At 56.4% G+C, this 14,670-nt stretch overlaps 6 protein-coding genes across 6 annotated transcripts; 2 read left to right on the plus strand and 4 right to left on the minus strand.

The window, feature by feature from the left end:
- Nucleotides 1-5: 5 nt before the first annotated feature.
- Nucleotides 6-1,850, minus strand: B0T15DRAFT_485192 (DNA glycosylase; the record flags this gene model as incomplete). Its single annotated transcript, XM_062866281.1, has 2 exons — nucleotides 6-1,561; nucleotides 1,835-1,850. The coding sequence occupies 2 exons, from the start codon at nucleotides 1,848-1,850 to the stop codon at nucleotides 6-8; spliced, it is 1,572 nt and encodes a 523-aa protein (XP_062721391.1).
- Nucleotides 1,851-2,891: 1,041 nt separating this feature from the next.
- Nucleotides 2,892-4,312, plus strand: B0T15DRAFT_511509 (uncharacterized protein; the record flags this gene model as incomplete). Its single annotated transcript, XM_062867914.1, has 4 exons — nucleotides 2,892-3,070; nucleotides 3,133-3,379; nucleotides 3,468-3,658; nucleotides 3,775-4,312. 4 exons carry the CDS (start codon nucleotides 2,892-2,894, stop codon nucleotides 4,310-4,312), a joined length of 1,155 nt encoding a protein of 384 aa, XP_062721392.1.
- A 45-nt stretch (nucleotides 4,313-4,357) lies between these two features.
- Nucleotides 4,358-7,042, minus strand: B0T15DRAFT_203425 (uncharacterized protein). Its single transcript, XM_062862599.1, has 5 exons — nucleotides 6,532-7,042; nucleotides 5,738-6,465; nucleotides 5,428-5,655; nucleotides 4,647-5,351; nucleotides 4,358-4,569 (listed from the first exon to the last, which is right to left on the minus strand). Exons 1-5 carry the CDS (start codon nucleotides 6,832-6,834, stop codon nucleotides 4,404-4,406), a joined length of 2,130 nt encoding a protein of 709 aa, XP_062721393.1. The 5' UTR covers nucleotides 6,835-7,042; the 3' UTR covers nucleotides 4,358-4,403.
- Nucleotides 7,043-7,932: 890 nt separating this feature from the next.
- Nucleotides 7,933-9,746, minus strand: B0T15DRAFT_416292 (uncharacterized protein). The gene is made up of 2 exons (XM_062865468.1): nucleotides 9,048-9,746; nucleotides 7,933-8,976 (listed from the first exon to the last, which is right to left on the minus strand). Exons 1-2 carry the CDS (start codon nucleotides 9,291-9,293, stop codon nucleotides 7,978-7,980), a joined length of 1,245 nt encoding a protein of 414 aa, XP_062721394.1. The 5' UTR covers nucleotides 9,294-9,746; the 3' UTR covers nucleotides 7,933-7,977.
- A 2,507-nt stretch (nucleotides 9,747-12,253) lies between these two features.
- B0T15DRAFT_397365 (uncharacterized protein) lies at nucleotides 12,254-12,784 on the plus strand (the record flags this gene model as incomplete). The annotated part of the gene is made up of 1 exon (XM_062864892.1): nucleotides 12,254-12,784. One exon carries the CDS (start codon nucleotides 12,254-12,256, stop codon nucleotides 12,782-12,784), a length of 531 nt encoding a protein of 176 aa, XP_062721395.1.
- A 168-nt stretch (nucleotides 12,785-12,952) lies between these two features.
- On the minus strand, nucleotides 12,953-14,593 carry B0T15DRAFT_397465 (uncharacterized protein; the record flags this gene model as incomplete). Its single annotated transcript, XM_062864902.1, has 3 exons — nucleotides 12,953-13,275; nucleotides 13,348-14,097; nucleotides 14,203-14,593. 3 exons carry the CDS (start codon nucleotides 14,591-14,593, stop codon nucleotides 12,953-12,955), a joined length of 1,464 nt encoding a protein of 487 aa, XP_062721396.1.
- Nucleotides 14,594-14,670: the final 77 nt, after the last annotated feature.

A 14,670-nucleotide genomic window follows, 5' to 3' on the forward strand; every position in this document is an offset into this window, starting at 1 on the left:
CTTCGTTATTTCATCCTTTCCCTGACAAGTGACCAGCATTTCTTCATGCCAGTCCCCATGGACTCCCTGTCAATCTCTTCGACAGATGCCCAACGGTACTGCCCTCCTGGTTCGACTGTACCCGCGCCGTCATGTACCTCAAAAAGATGGACGTGCATGGTCAGCTTCAGGTGGGAAAAGAGCCAGGGCACACTCCCAAGCTCCTCGAAGTTCCCAGAGGAAACTGTGCACGAGCCCCCTTGTTTCGGCTCGGCCCTTCTTTCGACGAACAGACCTAACACGAACGTTATCGCATCTGTCTGCCTGCTTTTCTTTGTGCTATCATTCGTCTCAGGCAGTGTATGGCTCGGGAGCTCCCACAGCCCAGCCAGGAGGCCTTTCTCCGGTCTCCGGTGGATAAGATATCGTCCGTCCGAGGAGCGGCGGATGGCGCAGACAACCGTCTCTTCCTCGCGTACTTGCTTTTTAGGCTTCTTTAGAGGGAACTTCCTGGCATGGTTGACCACGATCTCCAAAGTGCGTGGGTCGAGAATTCTTGATGCCTTTGTCGTGTCTGCTTTGGCCAGCTCCGTGGCTGCGAAGAAGCGTGACAGCTTCCCACGGTTCCCGCCCAATTTGGGGTCTGCTGCCTCAGCCACCGCTTCACCACCATGCTGCTCCTCAATTTCGGGGTACGGCGCGCACAGGCTGCAGGTGTCTTCAATATCCCCGTCCTCGGCTCCCGCGACATCCCGCGCCTTTGTAGCCAAGGCAACTCCCTCGGCATAAGCCCGACACGTCTTGGTAATCGGACACAGCGAGCAGTTCGGCTTTGGCGTGCAAACTGTGCTCCCCAGCTCCATCAGCGCCTGGCCCCATCTTCCAGGCCGGTCGCTCGGTTTTTCCGTCTGTTCCTTACCATCCCCTTCGCCCTCAGCACCATCCCTCGCGACAACTTTCGCCAACTCCTCGGCCGCCTCCCACAGCACCTCCACCACCCTCCTATCCGCCTTCACGTCCCCCAGCACCCCCATCTGCCGACTCAAAACCCTGAGCACATTCCCATCCACCATCGCCGCCGGCAGACCAAACACAATCGCCGCGATCGCACCCGCGGTATACCTCCCGACCCCGGGCACCCCTTCCATCAGCCCATTCACATCTCCCGGTAACAGCCCTCCGTGGTGATCACAAACCTCCCTCGCGGCCAGCCACACCCGCTTCGCGCGGGCGTAGTACCCCAGCCCAGCCCACATGGCCAGCACCTCCTCCTCCCGGGCCGCCGCAAGATCGGAAATGGTAGGCCACCGCGCCATCCACCGCGTCCAGTACGCGACGACGGTCGCGACGCGCGTCTGCTGCAGCATGATCTCGGAGATCCAGACCTCGTAGGCGCGCTGCGCGAGACCGTCGCGGGTGAGCTGCGAGGGTGACGTCCAGGGCTTGCGCCAGGGCATCTGGCGGGCGTGGGAAGTTTTGTCGTACCAGGTGAGCAGGGAGGCGCGGGCTGATGGGGAGGTTAGGAGGAGGGGCCGGTGGTATGCCAGGGGGTGGGACCGGCAGGGGAAGATGGGGAGTGTTTCTGGTGGTGGTGGTGGTGGTGCAGGGGGTTTGCTGAAGATGGTATGGGAATTTTGTTGTGTTGTGGCTTTTTGAGGTGGGCGCTTTGGCTTTGGTGGTCGTTGTGTCTTGCGCCGTTTGGCGGGTCGAATGTCGATGTCGGAAGTATCATTGTCGGAGACCGAGTCCGCCTCTGCATAAGGCGATTGAGAACCCAATGTGCTGAGGGTCTCATGTTGCTGCAGCTTTGCGGTGTCTTTGTGAAGTTGCGATTCTCTCGAGGCAATACGCGCACTTTTGCGTGTAGCCATCTTGCACAGCTCTTAGATGTGCTGTGGTAACAATTCTCACCGTGCCTGGATCGCGTAAACACGACTCGGAATAACAGCGTCCGGGTGTGCAGTGGCTAACCCTAACCCCAGGTATCTTAACAGGATAAACCACTAGTAGTAGCGTGGCTACTGAGGTACGGTATCGTACCTTCCTACTCCTTTGCGCCCATTATAAAGTGAAATACCTACCTCACACACCTGAATTTCATCGAACGTGTTTTTTGTTCTGCAGTATTGCCCCCTCTATGTTCAGCAACTGGGTTAGTCAGTACAGCGCGGCTTTCTGCCGCTCATGCAGCTTCCTTATTTCAATTCCGTGGCTCTTGCCGATGCCTGCTCCTTCGGGGTAATTATGAGTGGTGAGCGATGTGTGGCAAGTGTAATTAACATTAGGCGTCCATGGATGGAAGTGAGCGTGGTAGATGTCTACATGTAACCTGTCAGGCGGTAATGATTGCGCTCAGTCGTGTTCAGTTCGGCAAATGCGAGGTGCTACCCCTTAGTGTTTGGTCGAGGAGACGATATGAAGCAGATATTTCAGCTCTCACTTGACAGGTTGAAATGGAAACGACCCGATTAATCCGGTAAGCAGGAAAGGCGCATCACATCCTGGAATGCATACATGCACCCCAGATTAATCTATTCGTATAGGCATACTCTCGGCTATGTTGCCGAACCCCATTCCGTTTGAGCCACAGTCAGTCACGACAGCGCCAGCAGACAAATAGGACTTGCTCATGGTCGTTTCCAGCACAACGACTCGCAAACTAGTGCCGGAGCTCCAATCTACACCGTCTTGGCGATGCCAACTCGAAGTGGAAGTTGCAGATGGCACATACAGCCGGCTATTCACCGAAACTCGGGACCAGGAGGGTGATGGGCAGTTACTAGCACCTTGATGGTAGACATGGTTGTCCGTTATATTCGCCTATCCTCTCTGAACTCCGTATTCGAGGATTCAGGACATGAAGCCTCGTACCATCGCTTTGTTGCGCCAGCAGCACGTTGCTCAACTCGACCATGCTTCTGCTGTCAGTGCTCAGCACGGTTCTATTCGCCGGCATCGCGGCCTCTCAAACCTATCCCCCTGACGAGGTCGATCAGCTGGTCAAGGCGTCACTTCCAAAGCTTCAAGAGTGGCTGGCGAAGAATCCCCAAGGTAACTGTACTCTAGAGAATGCAGTACGACGAAAGGAATGGTGAGAAGTCGCCAAGCCCGGCTCTGCCCCCTGCGAATCATTGCCCTGACAGTTGTCTCAAGGGGCGACCTATCTAAGCAGGAAAGAAAGGAGTACACGGACGCGGTACTATGCTTGCAGTCCAAGCCTGCCCTGACGTCCGCCGCGGCGCCGGGGGCAAAGAGCAGATTTGACGATTACGTTGTGGTCCACATCCAGCAAACACCGAGGAACCACGGATCTACTTTCTTCCTCCCGTGGCACAGATACTACATCTGGCACTACGAGAACGCCCTGCGGACCGAATGTGGCTACAAGGGATACCAACCGGTAGTTACTTATGTCTCTTACTCTGGCTGTCTGAAAGGCTACGTGAAGTAATATCCGACTCTGACATGTATTGAATGTATCCTCACAGTACTGGAACTGGGGACGCTACGCCAAGGACCCCGTCAACTCACCGCTCTTCAACGGAGACGAGTACAGCATGTCGGGCAACGGGCTCAAGGTTCAACACCCGGGCATCATGATCCCCGGCGCGCCACGGCCGTACGACGTGATCCCGCCTGCCGACGGCGGCGGCTGCGTGACAACGGGACCATTTAAAAAGTCAGTATTACCTTTTTTTCTTGCTTGCTTGCCTCATCTTTTAAACGCCCTTCTCCTTATCACCATACACAAACCACAAGCACTAAACAAACTAAAACAAATAACTACATCAACAGCATGACCGTCAACATCGGCCCCATCGCCCCGGCTCTTCGCGACGTGAAGCGCAACCCGCGCGCGGACGGGCTGGGCTACAACCCGCGGTGTCTGCGGCGCGACATCAACAAGAACTCGGCCGCGGTCACGACGGCCAACTACACGTACGACCTCGTCACACGCAACGACAACGTGTACTGGTTCCAGACCGTCATGGAGGGCCAGTTCCCGCAGGGCAAGTGGGGCGTCCACGCCGGCGGGCACTACACGGTGGGCGGCGACCCGGCGGGGGACTTCTACGTAAGCCCCGGCGACCCGGTCTTTTGGCTGCACCACGCCCAGATCGACCGCGTGTGGTGGATCTGGCAACTGCAGGATCTGGCCAGGCGGCTGCTGGACGTGAGCATGACCAAGACCATGAACAACTTCCCCCCGAGCGCGAACGGGACGCTGGATGATGTGAGCAACCTGGGGGTGCTGGCGGGGGACGTGAAGGTGAGGGATCTGATGAGTACCATGGGCGGGATGGGAGGCAAGTTTTGTTACATCTATGAATAGGAGATAGGGCGTAAGGTCGCATGACGGGTAACGGCACGCCGTATTTCTCATCCCAGAAAGCCAGCCGATGAATTCACGAGTCCTCACCAGCTCACCATGCCTCCCACTTCTGGCTCCCCAAGGCGATCAACCTGTTAAATAGCTCATCCCTGAACGGCACCGCGGTGACCTTGAACTTTGCTCCCTCGGCCGTGGTGATCTCCAACCCATCCTTGATCTCCCTGTCAAGGGACCAACCAACCACCAGCTTCGCCTTCCTGTAATGAAACCAAACATTGTCAGCCAAGTCATCTACAATGTTCAACAAACATATGCAGCGCAGAATAACACGTACCAACCATAACCCCCAATCTTCTTCAGCTCGGCAATATCCTCCACCGGCACACTCCACAACGGATGCTCCGGCACGGGCACCCTGCCATTCCTAGCACTACTAGCAGTATCTCCGACGCTAAAGCCCACAACCGGCGCGGTCGCCGCCGTCGAGAGATAGACACAGCCCTTCCGCCCCTCGTAGCGAGCCTCAAACGCCACCGGCCCATCTCCCACAGCATCACGCGCCGGTGGGACAGTCACAGCGCCCAGCCGGTCCCGCGCCGCCACGCTGACGCCGGCCTTGGCGCGCACCGTGTCGGTGCCGATCGCCGTGCGGACGCCCGCCCGCGCCGCAGACCGCAGCAAACCCACCACCTTCTTTGCAGGGCCCTTGAGGCCGCCCTTCTTGCCGTGCTTGTTGGAGTCATCGTGGTCCGTGTGTGCGTGCGATGGTACGGCTGCATCAATGTCCGGTCCGCCTGTCTCGTGCGCCGTGACCGCGGTCGGGTCATGCGCGATGGCGGCGTCGAGCTCGGCGGACGTCGCGTTGAGCGGGGCGTCGGCGCCTGTGGCGCGGAGGTGGGCGTCTGTGAGCCTGGCCGGCTGGGAAGGCGGTGGTGCTGAGACACGCGGTGGCGGGGGAAGCGGTGCGCGGTGCGCTTCTCCCATGCGCAGGAGGGTGAGTGTTAACTGGGCGTTGGTCGGCACGCCTTTGAGGATCGTGCTGGTGGAGATCAGAATGTTAACGATTAAACGATCGGTAGCAAAATTGAAATGGAGGCTGGACGTTAAGGACTCACTTGCGCATCTCGAGCAGTTTCTTCCAGTGGGGGATTGTTTGGTTGAGCCAGGCATACGCTCGCGAGGTGACAGGGTCGCCGAAGAAGACGAAGCCGATGGCAAAGGTTAAACCTTTCATGAACATGTACGAGGTGACGAAGAAGGACAGCCCAAGCAGTGGCATGATGAGTGTCGCCAGTCGCAACCGGTGCGTGTCGTGCGGAAACGGAGGTGTTGGCGACAAGGCGCTGTGGAATACCGTATGCGTGAGCAAACATCTACTTCTCTTGCCAATGAGGACGCAGGTCTACCGAGAGGATAACTACTTACTTCGCAACTCTCTCCCAGCTGTCCGCGAGGTCCCCAATAATGTGCATGATCGGTCTCATCTTGGTCCACATGGCTGTTTCCATGGGGACTTTTGTTTTGTCATGCTTGGACCCCGTCTTCACTCCCCTGGTCTTGCCCCTGGCTTCCGCTGCGCCCATGGCAGCAGCGGCTGGGTCTGGTGCCCCCTCGATGCTCTCTTCGTTCTCCGAGTCGGGGTCTCCCTGCGGATGCTTCCCTGCGGCGCTGCTCACTGCCACCGAGGCGATTCCGTGGACGAAGTTTGCGGCCTCTTGTTCGACAGCCTCGCCCTTGTGGTTCTCGGGAGCTCCTGTTGCGCTGTCGTAGCTACCCAGAACACCCGCCTTGGGCTTCTGGACGCCACCCGTCTTGCTGTCGACGAGAGCCACCGGCGCTGGCGGAAAGAGGTATTCGCGTGACGGTGGGTATACAATGAGCGATACCAGGGTTGCCAGCATCATGGGCATGATCAGATCGAACAGCCACGCAATGAAGTAAGCGGCTGCGAAGCAGGACGTGCGACGCGTCTCCCGCCATGAGCGGAGCCGGGCAATGTGCTTAACTGCACCCAAAACGCCGACTCCAACCGTCATGTACAGGCGCTCGACGTTGGCACGCATCTTGTCGGGAGAGAATTCTTCCTCATCGGCGATGTTGAGATCCAAGCCTCCGGGAACCGGATACGGCGTCGCCTTGACATGGTACATTTGCTAGCTTGTGTCAGCCCGTCCAGTAATCAGTTGATTTCAGATCATGGCGTCTGCCGGCCAACTTACCTTGTCGAAGCGACGGACCAACATCCAGAGCTCCTCGTTATCCATGCCGCCCACTAGCGGCTCAGCAATGTCTTCCTTCGGCTCGTGCCATCCCAGGTCCTTCGCCTCTTCGACATGGTCCACTTGCGTGCGCCCTTTGATTTCCTGCTCTGCGGTCGCCAGGGCATGTGACAGACTCGACTGCTGCCCTGGCTCCTCATAATCATTTGTCCCTGTGGCTGGCATAGGCAGCATATCGACAAGGTCAGTGCTGGGTCCGGAATCCCCGGTTACCGGGTTGGCCTTTTCTTCCTTTGACGCCATCAGAGCGAGGTCCAACAGCGCCAGTGGGTGATATTCGGAGCATCAATGGGTTGATTCGTTGATTGTGAGCCCAGAAAGATTGACCAGGTTCGGGGAATCCGGGCAGGGTATTTGTTGTACCCGTTCCTGAGTCAAAGGGTGACATGTTACCAACCGCATCCATGACTTCTTTCAGGAACTTGAATCTTGAGCTTGTACCTAGTTCGTCCGATGACAGGTTTCGGTTCGTCTGATGTCAAGGTCCGGTTAGATTTGTGGGGAAAGGTGAGCTGGGCGCCAATAAGAGGGCGTACCAAACGGTCGGTGACGCATTGGCTCCTAACCCCTGTCCAAGGACACGGAAGATCTGAGGGGGCTGAACAGGGGTCTACTGTGTAATGGAGACCAGGATTGAATCGGACTGGCTCCGGTCCAAGGCCTTACTAGTAATGTACCCCCGGTACTGTACGGTCGACATTATGATGGGCCTTCAAGAAATGCTCAAGATCTCGGGCTCAATACTAATAGGATGTTTAAGATTGAACTGTGAACCTCTGTGAGGGGTCTGTGTCCACCCTTTAGATCCCATCTCGAGAAACAACAGATGACTGGAACAGGGCTCTGATTGATTGAGAGCAATTGATCGACTGATTGAACGTCATGATTGGGCCGTAGGCCTAGACAAACTGGTGAGAAAAGCTGTTGCAGAAGGAAAAAGCACCCAGTGCCAGAGAGGCCTGGCCCAGTTACGTAATACTGGATCCAAGCCCAGGCTGTGTTGTACAAAATACAGTACAATACGTATCATACAAGTAAGGTACTTTCCCGGTTCCGTACCAGTACGAAAGTACCTTGCCTACGATGTCAAGCATCCCGGACAACTCCAATCCCACATTGCTGGTTGCAGGAGACAGCACCAAGATATTATCATCACATATGTTTTCCAACTTGCCCTCCATCCTACAACATCTTAGTGGAAGCTGTCGTCTTAACTCTCTATAACACACGATGCGACATTGCTGGTGACGCGCGCATATGCGCGATGCGATATTTCACTGAACGTTACTGAAGTGTCCGCGTATCCGGGTACATCTTTGTCATATGATGTGACGAAGCCTTCCACCTTACAGGCTAATATTACAGTGGCACTGATAACCCGCTATCTCATCGAGCATACACTACTAGTAACTGTTCGATCGACTGGCCCCTCGAGTCATTAAGCCCCTGATCCAGCGACCTTGCCGATCCATTCCGACTGATATCCGGCAGCTCAATACAGATTTCCTCTCCGTCGCATTCCTTGCCCTTTCTTGGGAACTGATGCTCCCGGAACTCCCGATGCTCGGTGCGGACACGATCACTCTTTTGACTGCGCAATGTCGCTGTGCGTTCAGGCCCCGTTCGACTGGACACACCGCGGCCTGTGCCCGCATATCCCATACCATACCCTGACCGCTGGTGTGACCTGTTCTCCGTCAGTGGCACGCCTATGGCGCCCAAGCAGCGCTGTAAGATGCCCTTCATGGCCGGTACACAGGCAGCCAGGACGCCGAGTAGCTGCTCCAGCGCGGTCCAAGTACAGATCGACACCCCCATTGCCCACCAATCCCCGGCCGTATCTGTCGGAAGGCCCCAGTCCTTCACAATAACCGTCTTGACAATCGACGAGATGCTCGCGAACAAACCCATGCCCATCAACACGCACACCAGCACCCGCTCCCGCAAGGGCCGATTGAGTTTCCTGAGGAAGGTTGCCGGCGCTAGCGACAGCAACACATCTGTCGTGATGTTGATCGAGCTGCCCAGGTTCGAAATGCCCCTCATGACCTCGGCCGAGACACAGTGCGCCCCGGGGATGAAGGGGTTCCAGGCCGCCGCCAGCGGACGGCAAGCGATAGCGAGGTTGAAGAGCGTGTTGCCCACGCCGTAGACGGCCTGGACGCTCATGACCGTGTACAGGAAGATGCGCCAACCGCGCTCCTTGCCCTGGATGCGCAGCAGGGTAAGGGCGATGGAGATCTTGATGCAGGTCATAGACAGGCCCCAGACGGCGATCGCGAGCCACGAGTTCTTGCCAGCTTCGGTCGAGCGCTCGAGCGAGATGAGCCCCGGGCGGAGCACCATCATAGGTAAGAGCATTGCCCAGTCCGCAACGGTGAGAATCTATATCTGGTGTGAGTGGCAGCAAAAAAAAAAAAGGGGGGGGGGGTAGTCGAGAGTGAGTCAGCACGTACGAAACCCGCGATGATGAAACAATCGTCTGCCCCGACCTTCCATACGGGGACCATTCTCTGGTGAATTCGGGTGCCGAAGGCGATCACACAGAGCATCATTAATACAGAGGTGACTCCAATGTAGATTTGGGAGAGGTGGGCGGCCCGGTCGGAGATAGCGATGCCCGGTATCACGAACGGACCTGTGATGTTGCCAGGAGAGGCTCCTGTCGCCGCGGGCGCCGTCGTCGAAGTCGCCGTGGACATGGTTGGGGGTGTAGAGTACCTAACCCTCCCCTGGTGAAGCAATGTCAAGCGAAGACGTACGAGAGTAGCTGGATCCAGGATAGGATGCACCTTTATGAGCTGGGAGGCAGAAGAATGCGCTGGAGTGATCTGCAACTTCGATGCACGAGGGCTCTGGCCAACACATCTTCCCGTGTCACACGGCTCACAGGGGTCTTCCCGATCCTCAGGCCTGAACCTCGTTTCAATCTGTAGAATCTGGCTGGAGTGAAACGAGGGAAGTCATTTGTGCTCGGGATCTTGGTTCATACAGTGGCTGCATGCACCCCGAGGGACCCCGCATGCGGTAGCTCTGGCTCGGGTGCAGCAGCGGACGACCTTGAGCATCAGGGAAGCTGTCAATAACCCCGTTCCCAAAGCTTCGGAACACTGGAACCGTGGGCCCGTTCGCAGCCGCAAATGGGAACTTTGCTGTCACACAGACACGGTAAAGGTTGGAACCGAGCAAACGGGAGAAGATGCAGCTGCCATACGCTCGGACCCAATCTTAAGCTGCCGGCAGATATCGGTTCAATATGCCGTGAAAGGGCCAATTTATACTTCGCCCGCAGATCGCAACGGCAGTTTCGAACAAGCTTGGATTTTGTTCTAGATAGGGGTGATTTGAAAAGGAAACGAAGTAGAAGAAAAGGGACTTGGTAGAGCTCAGAAGGAGGAGCCGATGATGTCTGTTGCAGATAACGTTCCGCTAGGTTGCGGTAGCATCAAGTCATAATCAGGGACGTTGACCTAAGGTAGATCAATGGAATCCATATATATATGCTCCCCTGACTCCTTGCTTTGCCTGCTGTGCACCTTTTCAGTCCGACCTTTCCTGATATCTTGATTGGCCAGTCACGTCAACTTGCCCGTCTGTCCCCAGGGGATTCACATTGGTTTTTGCTGTCTTTTCGTCTTCCGATCTGCCGGCGTTGATTGCATCAGTGCGCAAAGCCCGAAATTTGGGCAGCGCGTGATTTGTCTTCCCAAGGGCGGAACTGAATGAATGCGTGTGTCGGGTAGTATTTGGGGTCTGGGTCAAACAGGCAGCAAGAAAGCAATCTACATTGCTTCGTCAACTGCCCTTCAGAATGCCGAGAGTGTCCCAAGTGCACCTACTGTGCCGCCTCGATAGTAGGCGCAAGGCTCGGACAGGATACAATAGCCTGTGCACAAACTTCGACATTAATGTACGCTTTGATCAGCCCCCGGATACAGCATCCATAATAGAAATCGGCGGTACGGAAAGCCGTGGTCGAGACGAAGAAGGGTAAATGTGTGCTTGCCAACATCGACTTTATATAGGGTGGGTAGGGTCGGAAGTTTGACAACGTTGAATTCATCACATTTGCACTCTCAGCATTGTTCTGTACGAAGCACTCATGTTGTGACCGGCGGCGGTTGAGTGCGCAACCAACCTACCTGGGTACTCTACTAGTATCGGAAGCTCCAGGTTTGAGTTGCTACCAATGGTCACTGAATATGGCAAGTTGGGTGGTCAGTGGACGTCTTGACATCCTACGTAGTAACTTCCTAAGGTTTGCCCCATCAAACCCCCCCAACCGCGTTAGGTTCTGCGGCCTAATTGTGACAGCAGAAATTCGCCTTGAAGTTGAATTGACTGAGGATGTTTATATTCCCTTTTGTTGGATGCTAGTCCTAGTCTTGCGTCATGAAATAAGTACGGTTTGAATCGAGGAACTGGTAACTAATGAATTATGAATCAGGTGAACTTCCCCTCTGACTCACAAGCCTTTAGGTCCGGAGTGGTCATCGGGGTTGGCAACTCGAAGTTCCATGATTCGAACGCTTAACATACTCGGGTATGGCGCCATCGGAACCTCGGCCCTGGTGATGAGAACATGCGATAGCAATTGGCTGTGCCGGGTGGGGTTGCGCTCGGGGTCGATTACATTATATTTACTCATTACAACTTGAGCGATTCATGATGCATGTATAAGAAGCACCAAGTTTCTTCTCCCTTGGTCTATTCAACTCTCTAGGATGTTCTTTAAGTTTTGTCATCTTGCTCAAGGGTGCCGAGACCTCACACGAAATCTAGGTAGTCTTCGATGGCCACCTGTTGCTATGAGAGAACCAAAGGGCCGAACAGGGATTGTTAAGTCCTGTGACAACCTTGTGTACAGGTTCGCTTAGGTAACGTCCTCCTTCGGATGAATTCAATGTCTTAGTCTGACTTTGTCCCACGATAGATTTCTTGAATCTTCCCCATGGTTCCGCCGGCCTCCGTGTTCACCCGCTCTCCACTCGACTGTCCGGTCTCCGCACCGGGCCGTTGGTGGAGAATGGCCGTATCGTCGGCAAAGAACTCCACTCAGCTCAGACCGAGTCGACCTTTCCTTCTTGCCAGCTACGGATGCACTCTACACAAATCGACATCAACAAGTTCGCCGACAATGGAGCTTGCCTCTATAATACATGTTGGAATCGGTCCAGCTCGACTTCTTAGCGGGCCCACTCGCTTCCGTTGTGTGCAACGTGAAGCCACAGAGAATGAATTTGTCAGCCAGGGGGCGACCCTTGATGGCCTGACCGTCATCTCTCTGCCGGTGTTCGTTTGAGAAACGGTCCAAAGACGCTCCGGGAATTATTAATACTAGTATACTGGCATACTCGCCAACGTACTCCGTAGTGTACGGCAAGAGGGAACCACTGCGGTTCGATCCGAAGCTGGACGGAGGATTGGCGTCGCGGCGAACTCCACTTGAATTTCCCCGCTTGTTCATGCCCAACACAAGGGGCGCATATAAGTCTCCGAGACCCCTTAAAAGGGCCTGGCGTTCCTCAGTCACCAACAGCATTCCGACAAGACAGGACTCAGGACAAGGAGATCGCAGACGAACAGCTTCAACACCACCATCTTTCAGCACTGCATTCAGCCTCCCGCAAGCATCGCCAGAACCGCAAGAACCAGACCCAACATGGCCGCCATTCCGCTCTATGACATCACCGTGGGCTGCGCCCTCGACGCGAACAAGACGCTCCTCCACATCATCAAGAAGGCTCAGGCCCATCCGGATGCGGCGTCTTTCGCCTCAGCCCGCATTTACCCGGACATGCTCCCCTTCACGTTCCAAGTCTACACCGTCACCAACTTCAGCAAGAAGATGGTTGAGCGCCTGACGGCCCGCGGGGAATCCATCGGGGCGTGGGAGGACAACGAGGAGACCCTGGAGCAGCTGGTAGCGCGCGTCGAGAAGACCATTGCCCTGCTGGAGGGGGTGAAGAGGGAGGAAGTTGAGCCCAAGGAGCAGACCATCTCATACGGGCCGAAGTATCACAGCGTCCAGGCGACAACGAACCAGTACGTGCTCGGCTACGCGCTCCCGAACCTGCTATTCCACTTGAGCACGGCGTACGACATCTTGCGGATGAAGGGTGTCGAGTTGGGCAAGGGCGACTTCCTGAAGTACTATGCCAAGGACATCGCGCCCGTACCTAAGGAGGAGTAAAGGAGGGGTGTTGGGGTGCTACTGGTAGCTTGGACATGATCACGCAGGATTAGAAAGACCTACGGCAGCTCGGTCATCAAAAGTCATGAAATTAGGAATTTGAAACCGATACCAGCGTCGTGTCGCACTCAATGATACAAAGGTGAATCCCCTTGAGGACTACGACCCCTAGAATCCCAGAACAGCGTTTGCCTGTTGAACCACGGCCTCGCCCCCTACAGTATCCCCATCCACGATTGTCAATCTTTCGAGGCCCATTGCCCGGACGCCCAGAGGATCGCAATGCTTCTTCATGTACTCCTCGGTGCCTCGACCAATATGTCGCGATTCGCCTTCACCACCGGGGAAATCCGGGCCAGGAGTCCCTTGACGGAACGCGGTCCGCTGCCGGGCGACATATTCCGCACTGGCCTTGGTGGTCGGACATACAGGGATGTATAAGACGCTGGAGTCCGAAGCTCCCTTATGCTTCTTATCGACGGCGTGGATAGCTGCATCAACCAGACCCCGTCAGCAACACCTCCATTTCCCCTATTAGCCCGCAGAGCGAAATGTTTACTCACTGTCGCAGTGCCACACAACGTAATCGCCCGGCCGCACCTCCGGCATATGCACCATTGTCCTCTCCAGCTCCAAATGCGGATGCAGGCCCGGCGGGAACTCCTGCCCACACCCGGGCACGGCCCCCTGCAATTCACTCGTCATCTTCTCCCCTGCCGTAAACTCCCAGTTCCCGCCCTCCAAATACCTCTCCATCTCCTTCTCCCCACCAACCCCCTCCAACGCCCTCTTCGCCCGAAAGAAAGGCCTCAGTAGCGCATACACCGCAGTCTCCTTCACCAGCGGATTCACCAGCAGCGTGCCCTCCCCCGGCGCAGCCCTGCTCATGGCCAGCCAGCCCTGGAACATACGGAACATGCTGCACGCGCCCAGCCCGCCGTACAAATCCGTGACCGCACCCACCCGCGGCGCCGCGTCGAACGGATCGTACCCTCCTCCGTTCTCCCACTGCCCGGAGAAGACGGCGTCGTACACCCCGCCACGCCCGTACCCGCGTTCCTCCCATCTCTCGACGCTGCCACCGTCCTGGTGCGGGCCCAGCGCGAAGGCCACGTCGCCTGGCTGGCGGATGCGCAGGCGGTCGGCGTAGCACAGCGGCGTGTGCAGGGAGATGGCCGCGGAAGGATCCGAGACGTGCCATAGCATCGTCATCAGAGCGACCTGTGTTTTCAAAAGGGCAGGGTGGCTCCGTGCGCGGATCTGGGAGGGAGACCAGTACAGTTCGAGGACTTGCGGTTGGTTCCGCGGGAAGCCTGACGTAGATAAGAGTCAGTTCAGTCGGTTGTGTCTCAGTATTGAGAGCATATTGGAGGGGGGTAGGAAAGATGGGGCAGTGAAGGAGGATGAAATGAAGATACCTCTGGTGTGTGGGTTCTGCCGGACGTATTCCTCGATCTCGAACTTATAGGCGCGTGCCTCGTCTTCGGGGATAACACCCCTAATGACCGCCACACCGCGCTTCTTGATTTCGTCCCGCAGGGCGCGGAGGTCCTCGTGAAGGTGGCTGAAGCGGACTTCGGGGATGATGGCCGGGCCGGCCTGGGAGATGAGCTCGTTCTCCTTTCTGAGGGTTACGAGGAGTCGTTCCCAGCTGGCGATGACGGCGTCTTCATGGCCATCCACGAGGCGGAGCTTGAGTTCGCGGAAGCGGTCTGGTAGGGGCTGTGCTGGTTTCCCCGAGAGGGAGGCAAATGAATCGGAAATGTCGCCTTCAGCTTTCCCAGTAGGGTTCGAATTCATTGCCGCCATGGAGGTGACATGGCGGCGATATCGCTGTGAGAACCGCCGGTTCGACACTCCAATGAGGGAGCTACGCCAGGGCCGCA

This window comes from Chaetomium strumarium (genome assembly GCF_033439665.1).
Source record: "Chaetomium strumarium strain CBS 333.67 chromosome Unknown B0T15scaffold_4, whole genome shotgun sequence".
Taxonomy (NCBI): domain Eukaryota; kingdom Fungi; phylum Ascomycota; class Sordariomycetes; order Sordariales; family Chaetomiaceae; genus Chaetomium; species Chaetomium strumarium.

Excerpts from the sequence above, each read along its gene's own strand:
- B0T15DRAFT_203425 (XM_062862599.1), bottom strand. The coding sequence starts at position 6,834 with ATGGCGTCAAAGGAAGAAAAGGCCAACCCGGTAACCGGGGATTCCGGA. Across the intron at positions 5,656-5,737 it reads AGCTGGGAGAGAGTTGCGAA|CGCCTTGTCGCCAACACCTC; the intron begins GTAAGTAGTTAT and ends GGTATTCCACAG. Across the intron at positions 5,352-5,427 it reads AAACTGCTCGAGATGCGCAA|CACGATCCTCAAAGGCGTGC; the intron begins GTGAGTCCTTAA and ends GATCTCCACCAG.
- B0T15DRAFT_416292 (XM_062865468.1), bottom strand. The coding sequence starts at position 9,293 with ATGTCCACGGCGACTTCGACGACGGCGCCCGCGGCGACAGGAGCCTCT. Across the intron at positions 8,977-9,047 it reads GTTTCATCATCGCGGGTTTC|ATTCTCACCGTTGCGGACTG; the intron begins GTACGTGCTGAC and ends CACCAGATATAG.